The sequence below is a fragment of the Coregonus clupeaformis genome, chromosome 13, assembly GCF_020615455.1.
Source record: "Coregonus clupeaformis isolate EN_2021a chromosome 13, ASM2061545v1, whole genome shotgun sequence".
NCBI lineage: Eukaryota > Metazoa > Chordata > Actinopteri > Salmoniformes > Salmonidae > Coregonus > Coregonus clupeaformis.
The window spans coordinates 23,599,125-23,619,451 of NC_059204.1; the positions used below are offsets into that span (position 1 = coordinate 23,599,125).

Genomic DNA, 20,327 nt, shown 5'->3' on the forward strand with positions numbered 1-20,327 from the left:
CACTGAACAAAAATATAATCGCAACATGTAAAGTGTTGGTCCCATGTTTCATGAGCTGAAATAAAAGATCCCAGAAATTTTCCATACACACAATTAGCTTATTTCTCTCAGATTTTGTGCACAAATTGGTTTACATCCCTGCTAGTGAGCATTTCTCCATTGCCAAGATTATCCATCCACCTGACAGGTATGGCATATCAAGAAGCTGATTAAACAGCATTATCAATACACAGGTGCACCTTGTGCTGGGGACAATAAAAAGCCACTCTAAAATGTAAAGTTTTTATCACACAACACAATGCCACAGATGTCTCAAGTTTTGAGGGAGCGTGCAATTGGCATACTGACTGCAGGAATGTCCACCAGAGCTATTGCCAGAGAAATGATTGCTAATCTTTCTACCATAAGCCGCCTCCAACGTAATTTTAGAGAATTTGTCAGTACGTCCAACCGGCATCACAACTGCAGACCACGTGTATGATGTCGTGTGGGCGATCAGTTGGCTGATGTCAACGTTGTGAACAGAGTGCTCCATGGTGGCGTTATGGTATGGGCAGGCATAAGCTACAGACAACGAATACAGTTGCATTTTATCTATGGTAATTTGAATGCATAGAGATACTGTGACGAGATCCTGAGGCCCATTGTCATGCCATTCACCCACCGCTATGCAAAGGAGATGTGCCATGCTGCATGAGGTGGTTACACCAGATACTGAATAGTTTTCTGATCCACACCCCTACTTTTTTTTTAAGGTATCTGTGACCAACAGATGCATATCTGTATTCCCAGTCATGTAAAATCCATAGATTAGAGTCTAATGAATTTATTTCAATTGACTGATTTCCTTATATGAACTGTAACTCAGTAAAACCTTTGAAATTGTTGCATGTTGCGTTTGTATTTTTTTTCAGTATAATATATGCCATTTATCAGACGCTTTTATCCCAAGCGACTTACAGTCATGAATCGAACCCACTATCCTGGCGTTGCAAGCACCATGCTTTACCAACTGAGCTACTGAGAACAAAGTCTGGGTAAACTGGTGTAGCATAGACCACATGGTTTAGTAGCCCATCATTCAGCGATCAGATGATATCTGTTATGCCATATGAGTAACTTCAGGAGACTAATGTAAACCCCCTCTCTCTGTCAGGTCTGACCTGGTACCAGTCTACTCCTTTGGGGAGAACGATGTGTACAAGCAGGTGATCTTTGAGGAGAGAACCGCGTGGCGGCTGGCTCAGAAGCGGCTGCAGAAGATTCTGGGCTTTGCTCCCTGTCTGTTCCATGGCTGTGGCCTCTTCTCCTCCGACTCCTGGGGAATGGTGCCTTACAACAAACCCATCACCACCATCGGTAAGTAAAACCCTCTCCAAGACCCTACTGACAAAGTCTCACTAGGGTTGCAAAGCTACCGATAATTTAACAAATTTACCGGAATCTTTAGTAATTTTGGTAATTGCCATAGATTTTCTGTTAATCTATCATAACTTTGGTAATTTATACTTGAATAACTTTTGAAAAATGTATTCATATATAGTATTAATATATTATATCTGTGTCCATATTGTCCATGAGTTTCTAGTAGATAGACCACATGGTTCAATAGCCTAAATATCCACGTAAATATCAGAAGCCTCCTTCCTAAGTTTGAGTTATTCACTGCGTTAGCACACTCCGCCAACCCTGATGTTCTAGCAGTGTCTGAATCCTGGCTTAGGAAGGCCACCAAAAATTCTGAAATTTCCATCCCCAACTATAACATTTTCCGTCTAGATAGAACTGCCAAAGGGGGTGGAGTTGCAATCTACTGTAGAGATAGCCTGCAGAGCTCTATCATACTATCCAGGTCTGTGCCCAAACAGTTTGAGCTTCTACTTCTAAAAATCCACCTTTCCAGAAATAAATCTCTCACTGTTGCTGCTTGCTACAGACCCCCCTCAGCCCCCAGCTGTGCCCTGGACACCATATGTGAATTGATTGCCCCCCATCTATCCTCAGAGTTCGTACTGCTTGGTGACCTAAATTGGGATATGCTTAACACCCCGGCCATCCTACAATCTAAACTAGATGCCCTCAATCTCACACAAATTATCAACGAACCTACCAGGTACAACCCTAAATCCGTAAACATGGGTACCCTCATAGATATCATCCTGACTAACTTACCCTCTAAATACACCTCCGCTGTCTTCAACCAGGATCTCAGCGATCACTGCCTTATTGCCTGCGTCCGTAACGGGTCCGCTGTCAAACGACCACCCCTCATCACTGTCAAAAGCTCCCAAAAACACTTCAGCGAGCAGGCCTTCCTAATTGACCTGGCCCAGGTATCCTGGATGGATATATATCTCATTCCGTCAGTAGAGGATGCCTGGTTGTTCTTTAAATGTAATTTCCTCTCAATCTTAAATAAACATGCCCCATTCAAAAAATACAGAACTAAGAACAGATATAGCCCCTGGTTCTCCTCAGACTTGACTGCCCTTGACCAGCACAAAAACATCCTGTGGCGTACTTGTGGTATTATTTTATGTATCATGAAGGTAAATGTAGGGAAAGGTCAAAGGTCAAATAATAATATTAGTAATAAGCATGGATATGTTGTAAAATTGAAAATCTATATGCCTTGGAGTGTTTATGGATTGAGAGCCAGTTGAATTCAGAGCAGAGATAATTATGTGTTTTTCATGAAAACTCCTGCAGCTGGTTTAGGAATGTCAATGACGTGATAGCTGTGGAGATAGAAGTAACAATGGGGCTAGTGTTTGCGTTTCTTTATGTTTATGACCTTATGACCTGACACATGGCCACATGCATATCATCTCAGGGGCTGAGAGGATGATGAATGATAAATGTTTTATAATGTATTATGAAATGATAATGGTGAAACAGAATGAACATGTTTGATATTTTATAATCCAGATATATGTTTAAATAATGAATATAGACATTAAGAATATGATGTGTTCTTTTACAGGGGTTTTTAAACTGAGGCCAGGGGGTTCTAGACATCTGGTTTGCATTTACATTAGTTTTTAAGAAGGGGCTTTTGAGAAGGGGCCTAGGCACGCAGCCAATAGAATGATCGAATGAGAGGGTGGTACGAACTAAAAAAAGTTAGGAATGTTTGTACATGTGGCTATAAAATTGAGCTCTTGGCGAAAAAGGGACAGTCTTTTTCCTTCACGGAGAAAGGCTCAGGCTTTGTTTTTTAATAAAGTCTAAATTCTTAAATTCACAGGCTCTGATGTCTTGAGAGATATTTTTGAGTTGATTATCTAGTCAAATGTTTCTACAACATAATTGGCGACCACGAAGGGACTTGATAGGGATCAGTGACGGTATGTATTTGAAGTTGTGAAACGGCTTGGACGGACCATACAAACAAAAGCGGCCGCTTTTAAAAAGGTAAGAAGTTCTTACTAAAATAGTATAACGTTTGTGTGGTCCGATCCGGGGCTCGGCAACATCTAAAGAAATACCAAGTAGGTCTCTCCAAATTTAAGAACCAGAAAGTTAGACACTAGGAGCTTTTGAATTTAAGAATACATGTCGCTGTTGTTTGTCTGAACCGTCTGTTCAATTGATTTGATTCATTTGATTCATTTGATTCAGTTGATTCATCTTGCTGATTGCTATGTCTGGGTCATTTCGAGACGGGTGGTTGTACGGCTGGTTGAGCGATCAGACAATAACATGTTAAGTCCTACAGATACCGCTTTAGACGTGTTGGGGAAGTGAATCGTCTTGAGGACTGCATAGGTAGGCAGAAATCCTGGGTAATACCGCTTCTTTTTCTGTGTTGAGGAAGTGTAACAGAAAAAATTAGGGCAGAATTGACAGGTCACTTAGGAAAGTGTAGTATAAATAGAAATCTTGTGGATACCGCTTTGGGGGCTATAAATTAGCATTCCATTGGCCTGAACAGACAAGATTACTTACGGATACCGCTCTGATGATAAATTCTTTGTTAGAGGTCTGTACGGGTAAGTAGTGAATCATCCTGTGTTGTGATGATGTCAATATTATGTAGGGTCTATCAGGTAAAAACGTTAGGTCATCCTGAGTAGGTGAACGGGTTAAATAGCTACAAGGGCTTCCAAATTTTGATAAAGTGTTATATATAGAGTAGGTCTGCTCATCTCGTATGGTGAATGGGTTGCTTGTGCGGCTGTGAGTCATTCAACTGTCTGATTCATTTGGGCACAAGTGGCTGCTCATCTGTGTGAGTGAGAATAATAAGAAACCCTGCAAGTAGATAGCCTTTCTGTAAGGAAAGGAAATCTATTTGAGGTTGTTTGAAGCTTCTGTCTGATGGAGAAAGGGGGTGCCCAATCTCACTTAGGAAAGAGAAGAATAAATGGTGCGTGGATATTCATTGACCAACTGAGTGTAGAAAATTCACGTTACCAGGAGGGGTAGAATAAATCCTGTTGGAGGAACAGGTCACGTTTATTGGTGTGGTCATATGACGTCTATGCATTGTATTTTGATACATCTGTTAGGGTATGTTTCGGACGATATATTTAGAAACTTTAGAGGTAATGCAGTATTATGATAAATTGACTACGTAAAATAATAAAATTATAGGTGTTGACTTGTTCAAACACGTAGGTGGATGTGGAAATGGGAGAGAGTACATAGGACATGTGGTAGAATTAAGCATAATAATAAACTATATATTATTTCAGAAGCAGATATATAATTAAATTGGTTGGTTGTTAAATCTGTTTCCAAATCAATGAATGTGGGGTTTGACTTGTTGACTGCTAAGTTGATTACGTTGAGCGTGTGAGATCTGTGTCCTTCAAAGCTATTTTCTGAAAAAGTGTAGTATGTGCCAGATACTAAAACTACTGACTATTATCATTGGAATAAAAGAGGATTAACTTGTCATTTCGATAAAGCATGGGTTCTGCATCGCTGAACAGAGTCTAGGTTTTCTACGTATAGTTTAACTATAGTTGGGGGTTGTTTAGATTGAAGGAACAGTCAGGATAAGATTGGAAGATCTAGTAGCCTGCGTCTTTTCAGACTGAAGGACTCACTTATTCAACGGGAAAGGAGGAGTGTCTATAGTCTAAATCAGAAAGGACAGTTTCATTTGAATAGCGGACTGGCAATTTGGATAAGAGATTTGGCCATAATTTGAATTGTTTAGGTAGACTGGAATGAAAGTAAGGTATTTTAATAATATTAATATACATATATTATTGGTTATTGTTGGGATGTGAATAGATTTTACTAAAAGCATGAATTAGTTTCCGGTAAAAAGAGAGTCATACTTGTTTGACTGTATTGAGCTGAAATAGTTATTTAAATAAAGTTTGAATAGTTGGATGGAAAACATCTATTTGACAAAATTCTAATTGTTATTACTTTATTCTATGGTTTGCGTCACCAGTGGTGTATGCGAATAGTTGGTGAATTGTAGAATGATAATGTATTTTCATTACGTGAACTAGGGGATGCAAGGAGCTTTGGCTTTTATGCTGAGGGAATAGCATCAAGTTATAGTGGGTTCTGGATTTGTTGAATAAACAAACGTATATTTTAAACAAAAGTAATGCAATAGGCTACAATTATAATATTATGAGCGGAGGGCACTATACGCTCATCTGTGGCTGGGTAGCTCAGTTGGTAGAGCACGGTGCTTGCAACGCCAGGGTTGGGTGTTCGATTCCCAAGGGGGGGTAGTATAAGTATAGAAAGGTATGAGCTCACGAATGGAGAGTCGTTTGGAAAAAGAGCATCTGCTAAAATGTTTAATGTATGGAGAGGAGAGTACGTGGTAGTAATTTTTAGTCATTGAATGAGGTTTTGCTAAATTAAACGAGTGACAATGGTGGAATATGTCTATAAATAAATTGGATTGTGATAAATGGATGATTTCAATATATGAGGTAAACTATAGCAAGTGTTTGGTGTTACTTGTGGCTTACATAGCAAGGATAGTTAATTCATTCTGTAATGGCGGAGTGATGGTTTAATTGTGTGGCTATGATTTTAGTTGATTACAGGAGAAATAGGATATAGTTTACGACGCATGGAGAAGTGAATGTCTTATATGGTAATAGATCAACCGAACCAAACATGACGTTACTACGGCAATTTAGGATGGTTAATGTTGTTAAGTGGGGTTTTTAAACCCTATGATAGAGGTAAATGCAGAATGCTGTTTGAAAGTGGTTTTATTTCGTCTGCTAGGAAAAATTGAAGAATTTCCATTTTTTCTCTGTGGATGTTAAACTTGCTGAAACGTGAGAGCGTTACAATGGACATTATGGGGTACGTTAGGTGTACGGGGATCGCGTGGTGTGGGAGGTCGTTGAATGTTATTGGCAGGAGATTGCTAGCTAGTTAGAGGTGAAAGCTAGTGTGGGTTTTCGTTGGGTGATGTCATTTGCTCTATGAACTGGAAGTAGATGCTTTGTGTGGCACTGGTGGAGCGACGGGTAATGGTACTTTTATGGTGAAAGTTGTCAATGTGTGCAGAGGGTCCCTGGTTCGAATCCAGTAGGGGACAGAAAGCAAATCTTTTACATTGATGTTATTGATGTGAATTACTGGTTTCGTTGATAACATTATAGGGAAGATGTCCTACCAATCTATGTTGGATAGGATAACATAGTAATTGAAATAGCATATTGGTGAATTGGATGTTTTATTGATTTATATTTAGGAGAATGAGAATATGTTATTAGGTAGTATTGCTTTGTGGAGACGATTAACTAATGAAGAACATGTCTCGATAGTTGAATAAGGAACGCTATTTGATAATTGATCATTTTATTATGACATTATATAGGTTGTTTAAACAGCAGTGAGTTATGATGATGTTTTATTACTTCAGATAACGATAAATTGTTTATAGTACGTTGAACCTTGGGAGGTAGTTGTTGCTGTTGACTTGATGGATTAAGTAGACATCTTTTTATGGGTTTTGGATTATGAAACAATAAGTTTATATTTGGGGAAAAAAACAAACATAGATGCAATAGTTTGCGACGTTTAAATGATTAAAAAGGGTTTATAGGTTTATAGTGGAAGGTGGAGTTAACTTAATAAAATGGGTTATTATCTAGTATCTTCTAAATGGGAGTTTTCTTTTAAGAATTGATGAGAGTCTCCTATAATATTAGGTTAGGGGTAAAGTAGGAGACGACGTATCAAACAATTTTAAAATCGATGCTGGGGTTAATGATTGTTGATGAGATAGGACTGGGGATATATGTATGATGTTTTGTGTGTAATTGCTATCTTTGGATTGTTGATTGTATGTTAACAACATGTATACTTTCTCTTCCAGGAACATGGGGATTTCTTTATTGGGAGGTGAAAAAAAGTCTGTAGGCTAGGGTGGAACTAGTTAGTAAAATTAAGTAGTTTTATTTTTAGGTTGTCATAGGGAGCTACAAAAATAAATAAGGCCTGGCCATTTTTGTTTGTTTATTGTTTTACTATATGGTGTTCAAATAACCACAAACAAACTACTTAGTATTACATGTTAGTTGTATAGGATTTTTATTTCTATTTGGGGTTTTTTGACAGGATGGAAGTGAAATATCTTAAAGGGGCATACACATGTAATTTGGGTTTTATTTACTGAGGGATAAGTAAATATGTGTGATTTATTTTGAAAAGAGCTGTAATAAGGAATTACAACAGTTATGAAAGGTTTTGATGGTTGTTAGAAGTAGTATACTATAGGATGAAACAATTAATTGAATGATTTCAATGACCTCTGAAATCTGTCCTGGCTTTATAGTGTGACCTGATCACCTGCACTATGAATTCTAGAGGCATGCTGAATTAAGGGGTTAGATAAAATAAGGATAATTGTGAAGAAGTTTACAAATTGGAAAAATCTTATATATAAATTAGTCTAAACAGGACAAGGAGGAAGTGAGAGAGTTAGTCCTGAAGGAGAAGTATTCCTTGAATAGTGTTATGGAATACAGTTAAGTAAAGATATGCTCAAGGGTTGTCATTTTAAGGTTAGTTATTATTTTAGGTTTGATAAGCAATATTGTTTTGTTTTGTTTTTTGTACACATGAATCACGATGTGATGTATGTGTCCAAGGGGGGAAATATGCAAGGTGTATTAAGGATGTGAAAGTAGTAATAATGTGTTATGGGTTAGGTTAAATCATTTTTGTTTTTGTGATAGGAGGCATGGTGTAGAGGTGGACTACAACAAGCTGGAAGCAGGTGTGCTTCATAATCTCAAGGCTTCTCTTGACGGATGAGAGGACATGAGTAGCATACTGTGTCTCACCTAACCTAACAATGTTCTTAAGATTTTATTTTCATGGGTGAAGATAGCTATGTCCAACTGAGTAGGATAATCTGAGTATTTTCTGTGCCCTGGAGACTATGTGATGACAAAAGACTACAGAAGAAAGAGCTGGAAAGACCCTATGTGGAAGGGGCTTGTACCAGGTGTTGTTGGCTGCCTTAATGATGGTAAAACTGGTGGAGACAGATACTAAGATTAATGTTTTCCACTATAGGAGTGTTCCAACCTCAGCCATTGGGTAGTATTGTTGTTTTTTGTGTGTGTCTGTGCTTGTGTTTTTGCAGCAGTAACTCTGAGCTTCTCTATGGGAAGGCTGATAGAAGGACACTTTTCACAGACCGATGTCGATAGATTGAGAGGGACTTTGGCTGATCCGGAGATCCTAGTGATGGGGGAAGGTTAACAACAGAAGTGACCTACATATTGTTGTCCAGGTTATACTGACGATGGTACGGATAGAGGGGAGTATTGGGTATCATTTTAACCATTGTACCAGAGTGAGGGAATTGATGATTGAGAGATTCCAGATCTCCAAGATGCACCAGATATCCTTATCATTGATTTCTATGTACTTGACTAGTTACCTGAGAATAAGACTGATAATAATAATAAAGAGCAGAAGAACAAGACATAGAAGGGATATAGACAGGAGTAGAATGTAGATTCTTGCACAGGCAGGAACCATAACTAAAAATACAGGAAGGGATCACTATTAAAATACAAGGGTTTAAATAGTATTGGTGTGTGAGAAACCAGCACAAAGAGTATGGTGAAGTCACATGGGGTAGGGTGACCTTAAGATAATGAAAGAAAGAGACAGGTGAATCATAGACATAAGGAGAACAGTCCAAGATTTAGATAAACAATTTGATGTAGTATTTGGTGTTAGATTTCCAGGGGAAAGTGTTATTAGAAGAGAAAAGTATAAGCAAGTGTTAGAATAGGAACAAGGAAAGGGAAACTTAATGTCAAATAGAGTATGAGAAAAATATAGGAATGTTACAATAAAACAATTGGGTTATATAGTTTGGAAGAATTCAAGGGAGAATGTGAAACATAATGATTTGTCATGTAGATGATGTTACTAGGGATGTTTTGGATTGGAAATTAACTCAACTGAACTGTTATGATCTGTCCTTTCCTGAGGTTACAACGGATGGTGTCGTAATGCATTGCAGAGATCAATTGGCTCAGAACGGTGTAAACCTCAATAAAAACCAAAAATCCTCTACTTGGCTGAAGAGGAAACAACAAAGGCGTTGAAGATGTTCCTGTCTGACCCACTTCTGAATCAATATACTGGGTTGCACATGGACAAAACAGGATGATGGTGGAGGTGTGGTGGTTCAGGTGTGACATTGGAATTGGGACATTGTTATGGGTAATTCAAGATGAACTATGATGAATAATGAAGAATAATGAAGACGCCAGAAGATTGAGTGCCGGTAGAGGAAGGGAGTGTTAGTTGAGGTAGTATGTTGATTAAGGAGGTATTATACACTACTAAATTTATAGTAATTTGGACAATGCATTAGGGTACTGATCTGATGTAATTCTTGTTATGAGGAAGTTAATGCTAGAATTATTATAATATAAATATACATTCAGCCAGTATCGATATGTGCCAAGGTGAGAGTTTTAACTTGAATGATGGAACAAAGGTGACTAATTAAGAATTGTCATTTTAAAGTGTTTTGGGTAATTCATTTGATTATGATTATAAATTATAAGTGGACTGACTGATCTGAATAACTTATAATATTAATGCTTAGTGATGTTGACATGGCAATTAATTGATTAGATATGGATATTGATTATTTTGATTGTTATAATACTTGTGATATGAGTGATTAATCTTTGTATTGATGGGACAATATTATAATGTCCCAAAGGGGGGATATGTGGTATTATTTTATGTATCATGAAGGTAAATGTAGGGAAAGGTCAAAGGTCAAATAATAATATTAGTAATAAGCATGGATATGTTGTAAAATTGAAAATCTATATGCCTTGGAGTGTTTATGGATTGAGAGCCAGTTGAATTCAGAGCAGAGATAATTATGTGTTTTTCATGAAAACTCCTGCAGCTGGTTTAGGAATGTCAATGACGTGATAGCTGTGGAGATAGAAGTAACAATGGGGCTAGTGTTTGCGTTTCTTTATGTTTATGACCTTATGACCTGACACATGGCCACATGCATATCATCTCAGGGGCTGAGAGGATGATGAATGATAAATGTTTTATAATGTATTATGAAATGATAATGGTGAAACAGAATGAACATGTTTGATATTTTATAATCCAGATATATGTTTAAATAATGAATATAGACATTAAGAATATGATGTGTTCTTTTACAGGGGTTTTTAAACTGAGGCCAGGGGGTTCTAGACATCTGGTTTGCATTTACATTAGTTTTTAAGAAGGGGCTTTTGAGAAGGGGCCTAGGCACGCAGCCAATAGAATGATCGAATGAGAGGGTGGTACGAACTAAAAAAAAGTTAGGAATGTTTGTACATGTGGCTATAAAATTGAGCTCTTGGCGAAAAAGGGACAGTCTTTTTCCTTCACGGAGAAAGGCTCAGGCTTTGTTTTTTAATAAAGTCTAAATTCTTAAATTCACAGGCTCTGATGTCTTGAGAGATATTTTTGAGTTGATTATCTAGTCAAATGTTTCTACAACATACTGCATTAGCATCAAATAGCCCCCGCGATATGCAACTTTTCAGGGAAGTTAGGAACCAATATACACAAGCAGTTAGGAAAGCAAAGGCTAACTTTTTCAAACAGAAATGTGCATCCTGTAGCACTAACTCCAAAAAGTTTTGGGACACTGTAAAGTCCATGGAAAATAAGAGCACTTCCTCCCAGCTGCCCACTGCACTGAGGCTAGGAAACACTATCACCACCGATAAATCTACAATAATCGAGAATTTCAACAAGCATTTTGCTACGGCTGGCCATGCTTTCCACCTGGCTACCACTACCCCGGCCACCAGCTCTGCACCCTCCGCTGCAACTTGCCCATGCACGCCCCGCTTCTCCTTCACTCAAATCCAGACAGCTGCAAAATCTGGACCCCACAAATCATCTGGGCTAGACAATCTGGACCCTTTCTTTCTAAAACTAGCCGCCGAAATTGTCGCAACCCCTATTACTAGCCTGTTCAACCTCTCTTTCGTAACGTCTGAGATCCCCAGAGATTGGAAAGCTGCCGCGGTCATCCCCCTCTTCAAAGGGGGTGACACTCTAGATCCAAACTGTTACAGACCCATATCCATCCTGCCCTGCCTTTCAAAAGTTTTTGAAAGCCAAGTTAACAAACAGATCACCCGACCATTTCGAATCCCACCGTACCTTCTCCGCTATGCAATCCGGTTTCCGAGCTGGTCATGGGTGCACTTCAGCCACGCTCAAGGTCCTAAACGATATTATAACCGCGATCGATAATAGACAGTACTGTGCAGCCGTTTTCATTGACCTGGCCAAGGCTTTCGACTCTGTCAACCACCGCATTCTTATTGGCAGACTAAATAGCCTTGGTTTCTCAAATGACTGCCTCGCCTGGTTCACCAACTACTTCTCTGATAGAGTTCAATGTGTCAAATCGGAGGGCCTGTTGTCTGGACCTATGGCAGTCTCTATGGGGGTGCCACAGGGTTCAATTCTTGGGCCGACTCTTTTCTCTGTGTATATCAATGACGTCGCTCTTGCTGCTGGTGACTCTCAGATCCACCTCTACGCAGACGACACCATTTTGTATACATCTGGCCCTTCATTGGACACTGTGTTAACAAACCTCCAAACGAGCTTCAATGCCATACAACACTCCTTCAGTAGCCTCCAACTGCTCTTAAACACTAGTAAAACTAAATGCATGCTCTTCAACCGAACGCTGCTTGCACCTGCCCACCCGACTAGAATCACCACTCTCGACGGGTCTGACCTAGAGTATGTGGACAACTACAAATACCTAGGTGTCTGGTTAGACTGTAAACTCTCCTTCCAGACTCACATTAAGAATCTCCAATCCAAAGATAAATCTAGAATCGGTTTCCTATTTCGCAACAAAGCCTCCTTCACTCATGCTGCCAAACATGCCCTCGTAAAACTGACTATCCTACCGATCCTTGACTTCGGCGATGTCATTTACAAAATAGCCTCCAACACTCTACTCAGCAAATTGGATGTAGTCTATCACAGTGCCATCCGTTTTGTCTCCAAAGCCCCATATACTACCCACCACTGTGACCTGTACGCTCTTGTTGGCTGGTCCTCACTACATATTCGTCGCCAATCCCACTGGCTCCAGGCCATCTATAAATCACTGCTAGGCAAATCCCCGCCTTATCTTAGCTCATTGGTCACCATAGCAACACCCACCCGTAGTATGCGCTCCAGCAGGTATATCTCACTGGTCATCCCCAAAGCCAACACCTCCTTTGGCCGCCATTCCTTCGGCCGCCATTCCTTCCAGTTCTCTGCTGCCAATGACTGGAACAAATTGCAAAAATCTCTGAAGCTGGAGACACTTATCTCCCTCACTAACTTTAAGTATCAGTTGTCAGAGCACCTTACCGATCACTGCACCTGTACACAGCCCATCTGAAATTAGCCCGCCCAACTACCTCATCCCTATATTGTTATTTATTTTGCTCATTTGTACCCCAGTATCTCTATTTGCACATCATCTCTTGCACATCTATCATTCCAGTGTTAATACTAATTGTAATTATTTTGCACTATAGCCTATTTATTGCCTTACCTCCATAACTTGCTACATTTGCACACACTGTATATATATTTATTTCTGTTGTATTTTTGACTTTGTTTTGTTTTACCCCATATGTAACTCTGTGTTGTTATTTTTATCGCACTGCTTGCTTTATCTTGGCCAGGTCGCAGTTGTAAATGAGAACTTGTTCTCAACTGGCTTACCTGGTTAAATAAAGGTGAAATAAAAAATTAAATATAAAAATTGATGAAAAAAGCATTTAATTAACATTATTTTAAATTAACTCTGCAACTCTTCCAACTATTGACTGTGTTCACAACTGCCACCAGTTTGACACCAAAACATTGACAGCAAATTCATATTGACAGTGTGTAAAGAAATATATATTTAAAAGGATATTTCATGCTGAAATCCTCATATTAAAAACCAATGGTATTCTCTTAGTTGATGGGTTTATATTTAGGATAATGTTTTACGGCTATGTCATTCAAAATGTTGTATCATCTTATTTAGTATTTTTGACATGTTATTAGTCCACACAGAGGGCCAGAGATGATTACAGACGCCTGTGATAATCAGAAGTACCCGAAAGAGCCTCTAGATGTCTTGTGATAGATTAACATAAAATCCTTGTAGTTTACTGGTAAACTTAGAACGTTTCCAGTTATTTATCCTCCCTTTTCAATCCCATCTCTCACAGGCATTTAGTGCTGGTTGACTTAGTTTCTGTTAGGGATTCCGTTTTAGGATGGTCTGTGGCCTTATATAATTTCAATGATCGGACTGTTATGGTTACTACCAAGCCGTTGAGCTACTCTAGTTCCTCTGTGTTAACAGAACCATCCACACAGTCAATATTTACTCTCCCCTGCATCAAGGCTGTATTAATGTTTAACACTACAGCTCATCAAACTACAACATTTCCAATAGGTTAAATGTTTTTAAAAGTAGATTTTGGGGATATTGATTTTTACATGTTTATTTGTCTTAGTGGGTGAACCGATCACAGTGCCAAAGATTGAGCAGCCTCCTCAGGATATGGTGGACCTGTACCATGCCATGTACATCAATTCCCTCAGGAGCCTCTTTGACAAGTATAAGACCCGCTTCAGCCTGAAGGAGAGTGACATCCTGCACATCCAATGAGAAAAGAGAGAAAGGGGCAGCTGTGGCAGCTGTCTGTTCAGCCCCGCCCCCTCCATTCACGTGCCTGGCTCTGATTGATTGTCTCTGGAATTCAATCGATATACATAAAGTTGTGTGTATATATAAACCCACCACGCTCTCAGCATCACTCACGTCCCTCCTCCACTCAGGATGAAAATGGCAGGTTTTAGGTCACCTTACTATTCTCTCTGACCTAGTCACTGTCAATGGCAAAGTTGACTAACTTCCATTTATTGAATGTTTTATTGAGCATATGACACATCTATAGATGTGTTCCGTGACATAAAAGATGAGTATAGTTTGATAAGGTTCGATCCCTTGCTTTAATGTGCAGTGGAACTCCCACTAGGTGGCACTAGAAGGTTACACGAGACACACACACAAGCACCATCTTTGTTTCCTCAATGCATCCATGTAATTGTCCCTTAGAATAGGCCTGTACAAAGAATGTGTTAAGTGCCCTAAAAGCTAAATATAGGATGACGTTTTGAGCCCTTCATAAAAATGTTTTGCTAAATGCACAAACAATGCAATTGTAAGGGTATTACCTCACTAAGACGTTGATATAGTGTGGTTTATTGAGCCAACGAGCTGATGGGTGTCCCCTCCCCACACACATCATTGAAACTTGAAGGTGAAGGAATTCTATTGAATGGTTTAGATTGTGCGATGGCACTAAGTATTAATTGTATTTTGTAAATAAGAAAAAGCTATTTTTTTTTCTCAATGAAAATTAATATATAGATGCACTTTTTGTATTTGTGACAACCCTCTGAGGTATTTCTCTAAAACGTGCCTTTGAAAGATTCCTATGTCAAATTAGCTTTTTTCAACATAATTGCCAATTTCAAAGAGAATCACTGTGGTGCTTTTGTCATTTAACCTTGACCTTTGTTTTTGTTTTGTCTTACATTTCTCCACATGTGAGTGTATTGACTGGGCTTCAGAGTGTTATCTAGTGCCTTGAGGCCCCATGTACTGTAGTATTTGAAGGTTGAAGATGTTGGTGATGTAAGAACAATTTCAGGGTGAAGACAAATGATTCCTCTATACAGAGGGCAGATAACTGATGAATGAAATGAAAAGGAAGGGATTGCAAAGCATATGCTCATTTTAAAAAAATAACTACAATGCAAACTTCTTAGGGGGGTTCCACTAATTTCAGTAAAATGGCAAAAGGGTTGCTATCACAGATTTGAATATAGAGTATACAAGTCACAAACTCCCCTGGTAATTACCAAGAAGTGTTTGAGATAAATACTTTTTTAATATTGGGCATATCAAACACAGAATCAAGTCTACCATCCTGCCAATGATCCTAGATGCAGAAATGTATGTATGTTGTATATTATGCAAGATAAAAAGACTACAATTATTTTGCCATGTGGTGAAATCTTGAGGTTGGTGATAAATAGAAGTGTCATTCAAAATGTAATTTCTTCTAGCTTCACCGGTGACTTTTTGCAAAGAGCAGTGAACATGGGGCTCTCCTAATTCATGTGCAATAAATATAGCAATAAATAGCAGCCAATGCCTTTTATGTTGTGAATGAATGGCTTCATCACAATCAGTCTATTGAAATGAAACGTTTGTTTTCAGAATAAAACTTGTACATGTCTGTGTTAACTATTTTTCAGTCCCACGGCGACATCACAATGCCAGAATGTAATTTTGCTCAAGCGATAAAATAAGGCATTTGTAGACATTATCCTAAACACACCAAATGTCCTAGGGTTGGGGGATCTATGCATTGATGCATGCACACAACTCCTCAAATGATAGAGAACATCAAAATGGTCTCTTAAAACACATTCCATGGCTTTTTTACGGACTCTGGTTAGTACAAAAGACACCTAATTCCAGATTAAGATCATCCAATGATACTTGATTTACTGGGTGATAATCCCCTACTGTCTCTCTACATCACAACATAAGAGTTGAGTAGGTCCATTTCTTGTACATGAGCGATGTTCATGAAAACACCTTGAATATTTTGTGAGATCAAAAATGTAAGTAGATGCACAAACAATGAGTGATTAATTAATGACAAATAGGCTACTGCTCAACTGTCATTTTGTCATGTGTCATTTAGCTATCTACCTCTTATTACTTGAAAAGGAAACAGTAGGCCTATGCAAAATGTATTGCAAAAGAGATGCCATGCTGTTCAAAGACCAGGGGGTTATCTCGTTTGTGCAAAAGACTGTCCTCGGTCCACTCTCCTCCGTGACCCGGAAACCGATAAGTGGTTGAGTGGTCAAGGAGTGTGTCAATTCGTTATTAGGCGTGTCCTCCCCTTCTCAATAGCCACCTTTCATTGAGGATACTCGTGTATCCTACCACAGAAGAGTTTTGAAATCTACCACACTCCCCCTTCTTCGGGATTGTGTTGGCGGATCGCATCCAATTTAAGGCGCATACACTGTTACCTACTGTACTGGAGTGTGAGGCCATTCACGGCCTACCTACATTAAAATGTTTGTGATACAGTACTATAAAATTGGGGAAAAGGAAAAATTACCCTGCCAACTATTAGCCCTCTCTAAAAAAACAAAAAACAAACACACTACCCCATTCCACTATTTACCCTATCTAATCATACTCCAGACCAACTGAACACTAACACTCAACACCCCCTGCAACTGTTCTGCAGTAAAACCTCGCAATCCCATGCATTTCTCTGCCGCTGCCACCACAACCTCTATTTTCTATGACTTTCGATCCATTTCTGCAGTACAATTGACAACCATAGCTATGAATGCCAAGAAACCTACCTTATTGAAGCACATATTCTTCCCATCACTCTCTATTAGTCTCTGCCTACTCACAGGAATCCTCTCAGGATCCCTCACCCTGGACCCATCTTCCTCTCCCACTCTCTTCACTACTTCAGCATAAAACACTTTCGGTACTACTCTGACCCTTGCAACCTCAACCTGCCTTACTCTCGCCGTACACCGCCGAGCTCCATGGGCACCCCCACAACTTTCTCCACCGAAACTACACATTCCTTCATGTCATGCCCTCCTGCACACTTCTCACATCTAGGACTCTCCCTCCTACATACTGCTGCAACATGCCCATAAACTTGACACCTAAAACACCTAAGTATTTTAGGAACAAACGCTCTCACGGGATAACTTAACCTTATCTGGAAAATACTTCTTCAAAACTCAGCAGGACAGACAACGCTCTTTATTTCCCCACGCTCTCAACCAGATCTGCGTTGCACCAAACAGTGAACGTCACAGACACCGGGAATCTGATCAATCAACTGATCTTCCTCAACATTTAATGCCACCCCCGTTCACTCCTTTCAATGGTGCCCTGCTCGGGAGAGCAAAGCAAGTCACATTTATTTTCCCTAATCGCATGATCCGGAGCGCCCGCTCCCTCTGGGTTGAAGAAACACAATAAATCATCACTAGTCCACTGCTAGTTACTTTCACCAACTCAACAGTCCCCAACCTCTTCTCCACCCAACCTACTACCACATATGGATCAGACAAAATGCAAGGATCCATTCTCTCCACAAATCTTACTCCCACTGGGACAGAATCATCCTTTACATCCTCGGACTGAGGCCCGACCTTGGCGGTCTTCATTGCAGGAACTTCATCCACACTCACATCAGGTTCCATCTCTGAGCTACTGGATCACATACCCCTCTTGTTGCACTTGATGCTAACCTTCCTATCCACACTGCTTCCCTCTACATTCAACTTCTTCTCAACAGTCATCACTGCACATGCCACCACATCTAATTCATCCTCACTCTCATCCCTCTCCATTTCCTCAAGTTCTTCCAAAAGATCAGTGAAATCCCTCATTCCATATTCCCTCATAACCATTTCCACTGTTCTCCTTTCATTCTTGTCCATCACCAGATCTTTCAGAAGGCCTGTGTAATCCCCCACGCCATGTTTATTCATAATATGCTCCACTTTCTTCCTTATTTCCTTTTCCGCCATCTTCTCCAATCACTCCCGTTCTCCAAACATTTCTCCCTGTGCAACCTCTCCAAAGCCATCCCAGTTAGTGTCTATGAATGGGCATAATACTCACTCCCAACTCCACTCGCCATTTTTTTATTTTTTTTTGGACAGGGCCTCCCATCACCGACCTTCTCACTCGCTTCGGCAGCCTGCCACAGAGGAGAAACATATTGCTAGTTTAAAAACAATATGCTACTTATTGTTTTATCTATAAAATGTCTTGCAAAACTAACTTAATTGGTTTTGAACACTTTACACATTTATTTTGGGATCCTCCCCAGAAAACGGAATTTGCCTAATGGCGCACGAGTGGAGAAGGACCATCTAATTTCAGCCAAGCTCATTTCCATCCACGTTCACTCTCCTCGCCGACTCCTCCTTGACTGAGGAGAGAGGACACAGGAGGTGAGCAAATCTAATTGATAAAAGGTTGTTGACTGTTGAATTGATACTGTTTCTAGTCATGTGATTCTGCCACCTTGTGCAAGTTTGAAGGCTAGGTTGATTGGTGCTTTATTTTGTGATTGCTGGAGGTCCATAAAATAGAGTCCCACAGTATGAGTCATAATACACATAAAACCTAGCAGTCAGAAATGGTTCCAATTGTTTTTCTACCATACATTTTTGAAACACTTAAAATAAGGGCTGTGTTTCATGTAGGTTTACCCTGGCCTGAGGTTTTGATAACTGTGTAAATCTCTCTTGGACAAGGTGACTTTTATCAATATATTTGCCTGTATTTACCCCCAACAATTGAAATGCTAATTAACTGCTAATGTGGCTATCATAAAGAACTACAAATGCCATGAGGATCTGGAGGAGACTGCCGAATCAAGGCAAAGGTAAGAATCTCTGGATTAACTATCTAATGTTAGCTAAATGTAGTAATTAATAAATTGGCAACGTTTCTTTAAATTGACCTGTTAGCAAAGGTACCAGCTAGAGATTTTATTAATTTTTTAGTCATTTAGCAGACGCTCTTATCCAGAGCGATTTACAGGAGCAATTAGGATTAAGTGCCTTGCTCAAAGGGCACATCCACAGATTTTTCACCTAGTTGGTTCGGGGATTAGAACCAGCAACCTTTCGGTTACTGGCACAACGCTCTTAACCACTAAGCTACCTGCTAATTACATTTTCGAATATGAGCCTAAATAGAGGCTCCACCCCACTTTTTTTGTGTGGTCTATGAGCGTGTCGGATTTGGTCAATAAAAAATGTGATTGTTAAGTGAGGCTTATTTCATTTAATAGAAGTTAAATCATGTTTAGTTTGTACTGATATAATTGGACGCACGTGGCATCTAGGCAACTTTGAGAAAAACTATTTTATATCAGTTGTTTACATGCGTATCTACCCTCTCATTGGGCTAGAATGTTCCCACCTGATCTCGCCTGCCCCTGTTTGCCTTTCCGCCTTTGTGACAACCAGCTTGTTCGACATTGCAGGCGACTGCCGACTGACTAATCTACAAATCATTTTGCACCATAAATAACTACTCATTATTATTTGTAGATCAGTCAGTCACATTTATCCACAATGCATCATGGATTTTATGCTCTTGAACACGGCCAACGACTCCCAATGTTAGATAACACCATCTCGTCATTATATAGAGTATCTCTGGTTGAGTGCATTGTCACCACAGATAAAACAATGAGACAGATATTTCACCGGATGTATAAATGTGAAGCATCCGCTTGGCGTTTCTGATCACTACCATATATGGTAGTGAGAAAAAGCCCACTGGTCGGCAGTGGGAGAAGATGGAATTTGGCCTACACTCTGCAAAAATTTGATTTCAAAACAGTTTTCTGTTCCCAAAACTATAATTTGTTATGAACAGAGTGGACTAGGTTTTGTAAACTTTACCCATTGCAAAAGTTTTTAAAAATCGCGTTGTTTAGATGGAGTGCAAAGGCGAATTGAGTTATTGCACACGCGCACTTCACTGAGTAGGCGTTCCCTAACGGAAATATGCAGATGATGCTAAAACGCGCCAATAGGATCTCGCTAGCTCGTGCTTGGCTCTGCCCACCTCCGTGCTTGATCTGCCCACTATGACTCATTTGTTCCCTTTGGAAACGACAGGCTGTTGAATATCTTGTTTTAGTTATAAAAAT

The 20,327-nt window shown here is 39.5% G+C and overlaps 1 protein-coding gene across 2 annotated transcripts in view; it reads left to right on the forward strand.

The window, feature by feature from the left end:
* Positions 1 to 15,827, forward strand: part of LOC121579776 (diacylglycerol O-acyltransferase 2) — a 45,399-nt gene extending 29,572 nt beyond the window's left edge. For both annotated transcript variants that reach the window (XM_041894662.1, XM_041894663.2), the window contains exons 7-8: positions 1,157 to 1,359; positions 14,034 to 15,827. In XM_041894662.1, the coding sequence (XP_041750596.1) occupies positions 1,157 to 1,359; positions 14,034 to 14,188 (358 nt within the window). In that variant the 3' untranslated portion in view covers positions 14,189 to 15,827. The remainder of the gene's footprint in view (positions 1 to 1,156; positions 1,360 to 14,033) is intronic.
* Positions 15,828 to 20,327: the final 4,500 nt, after the last annotated feature.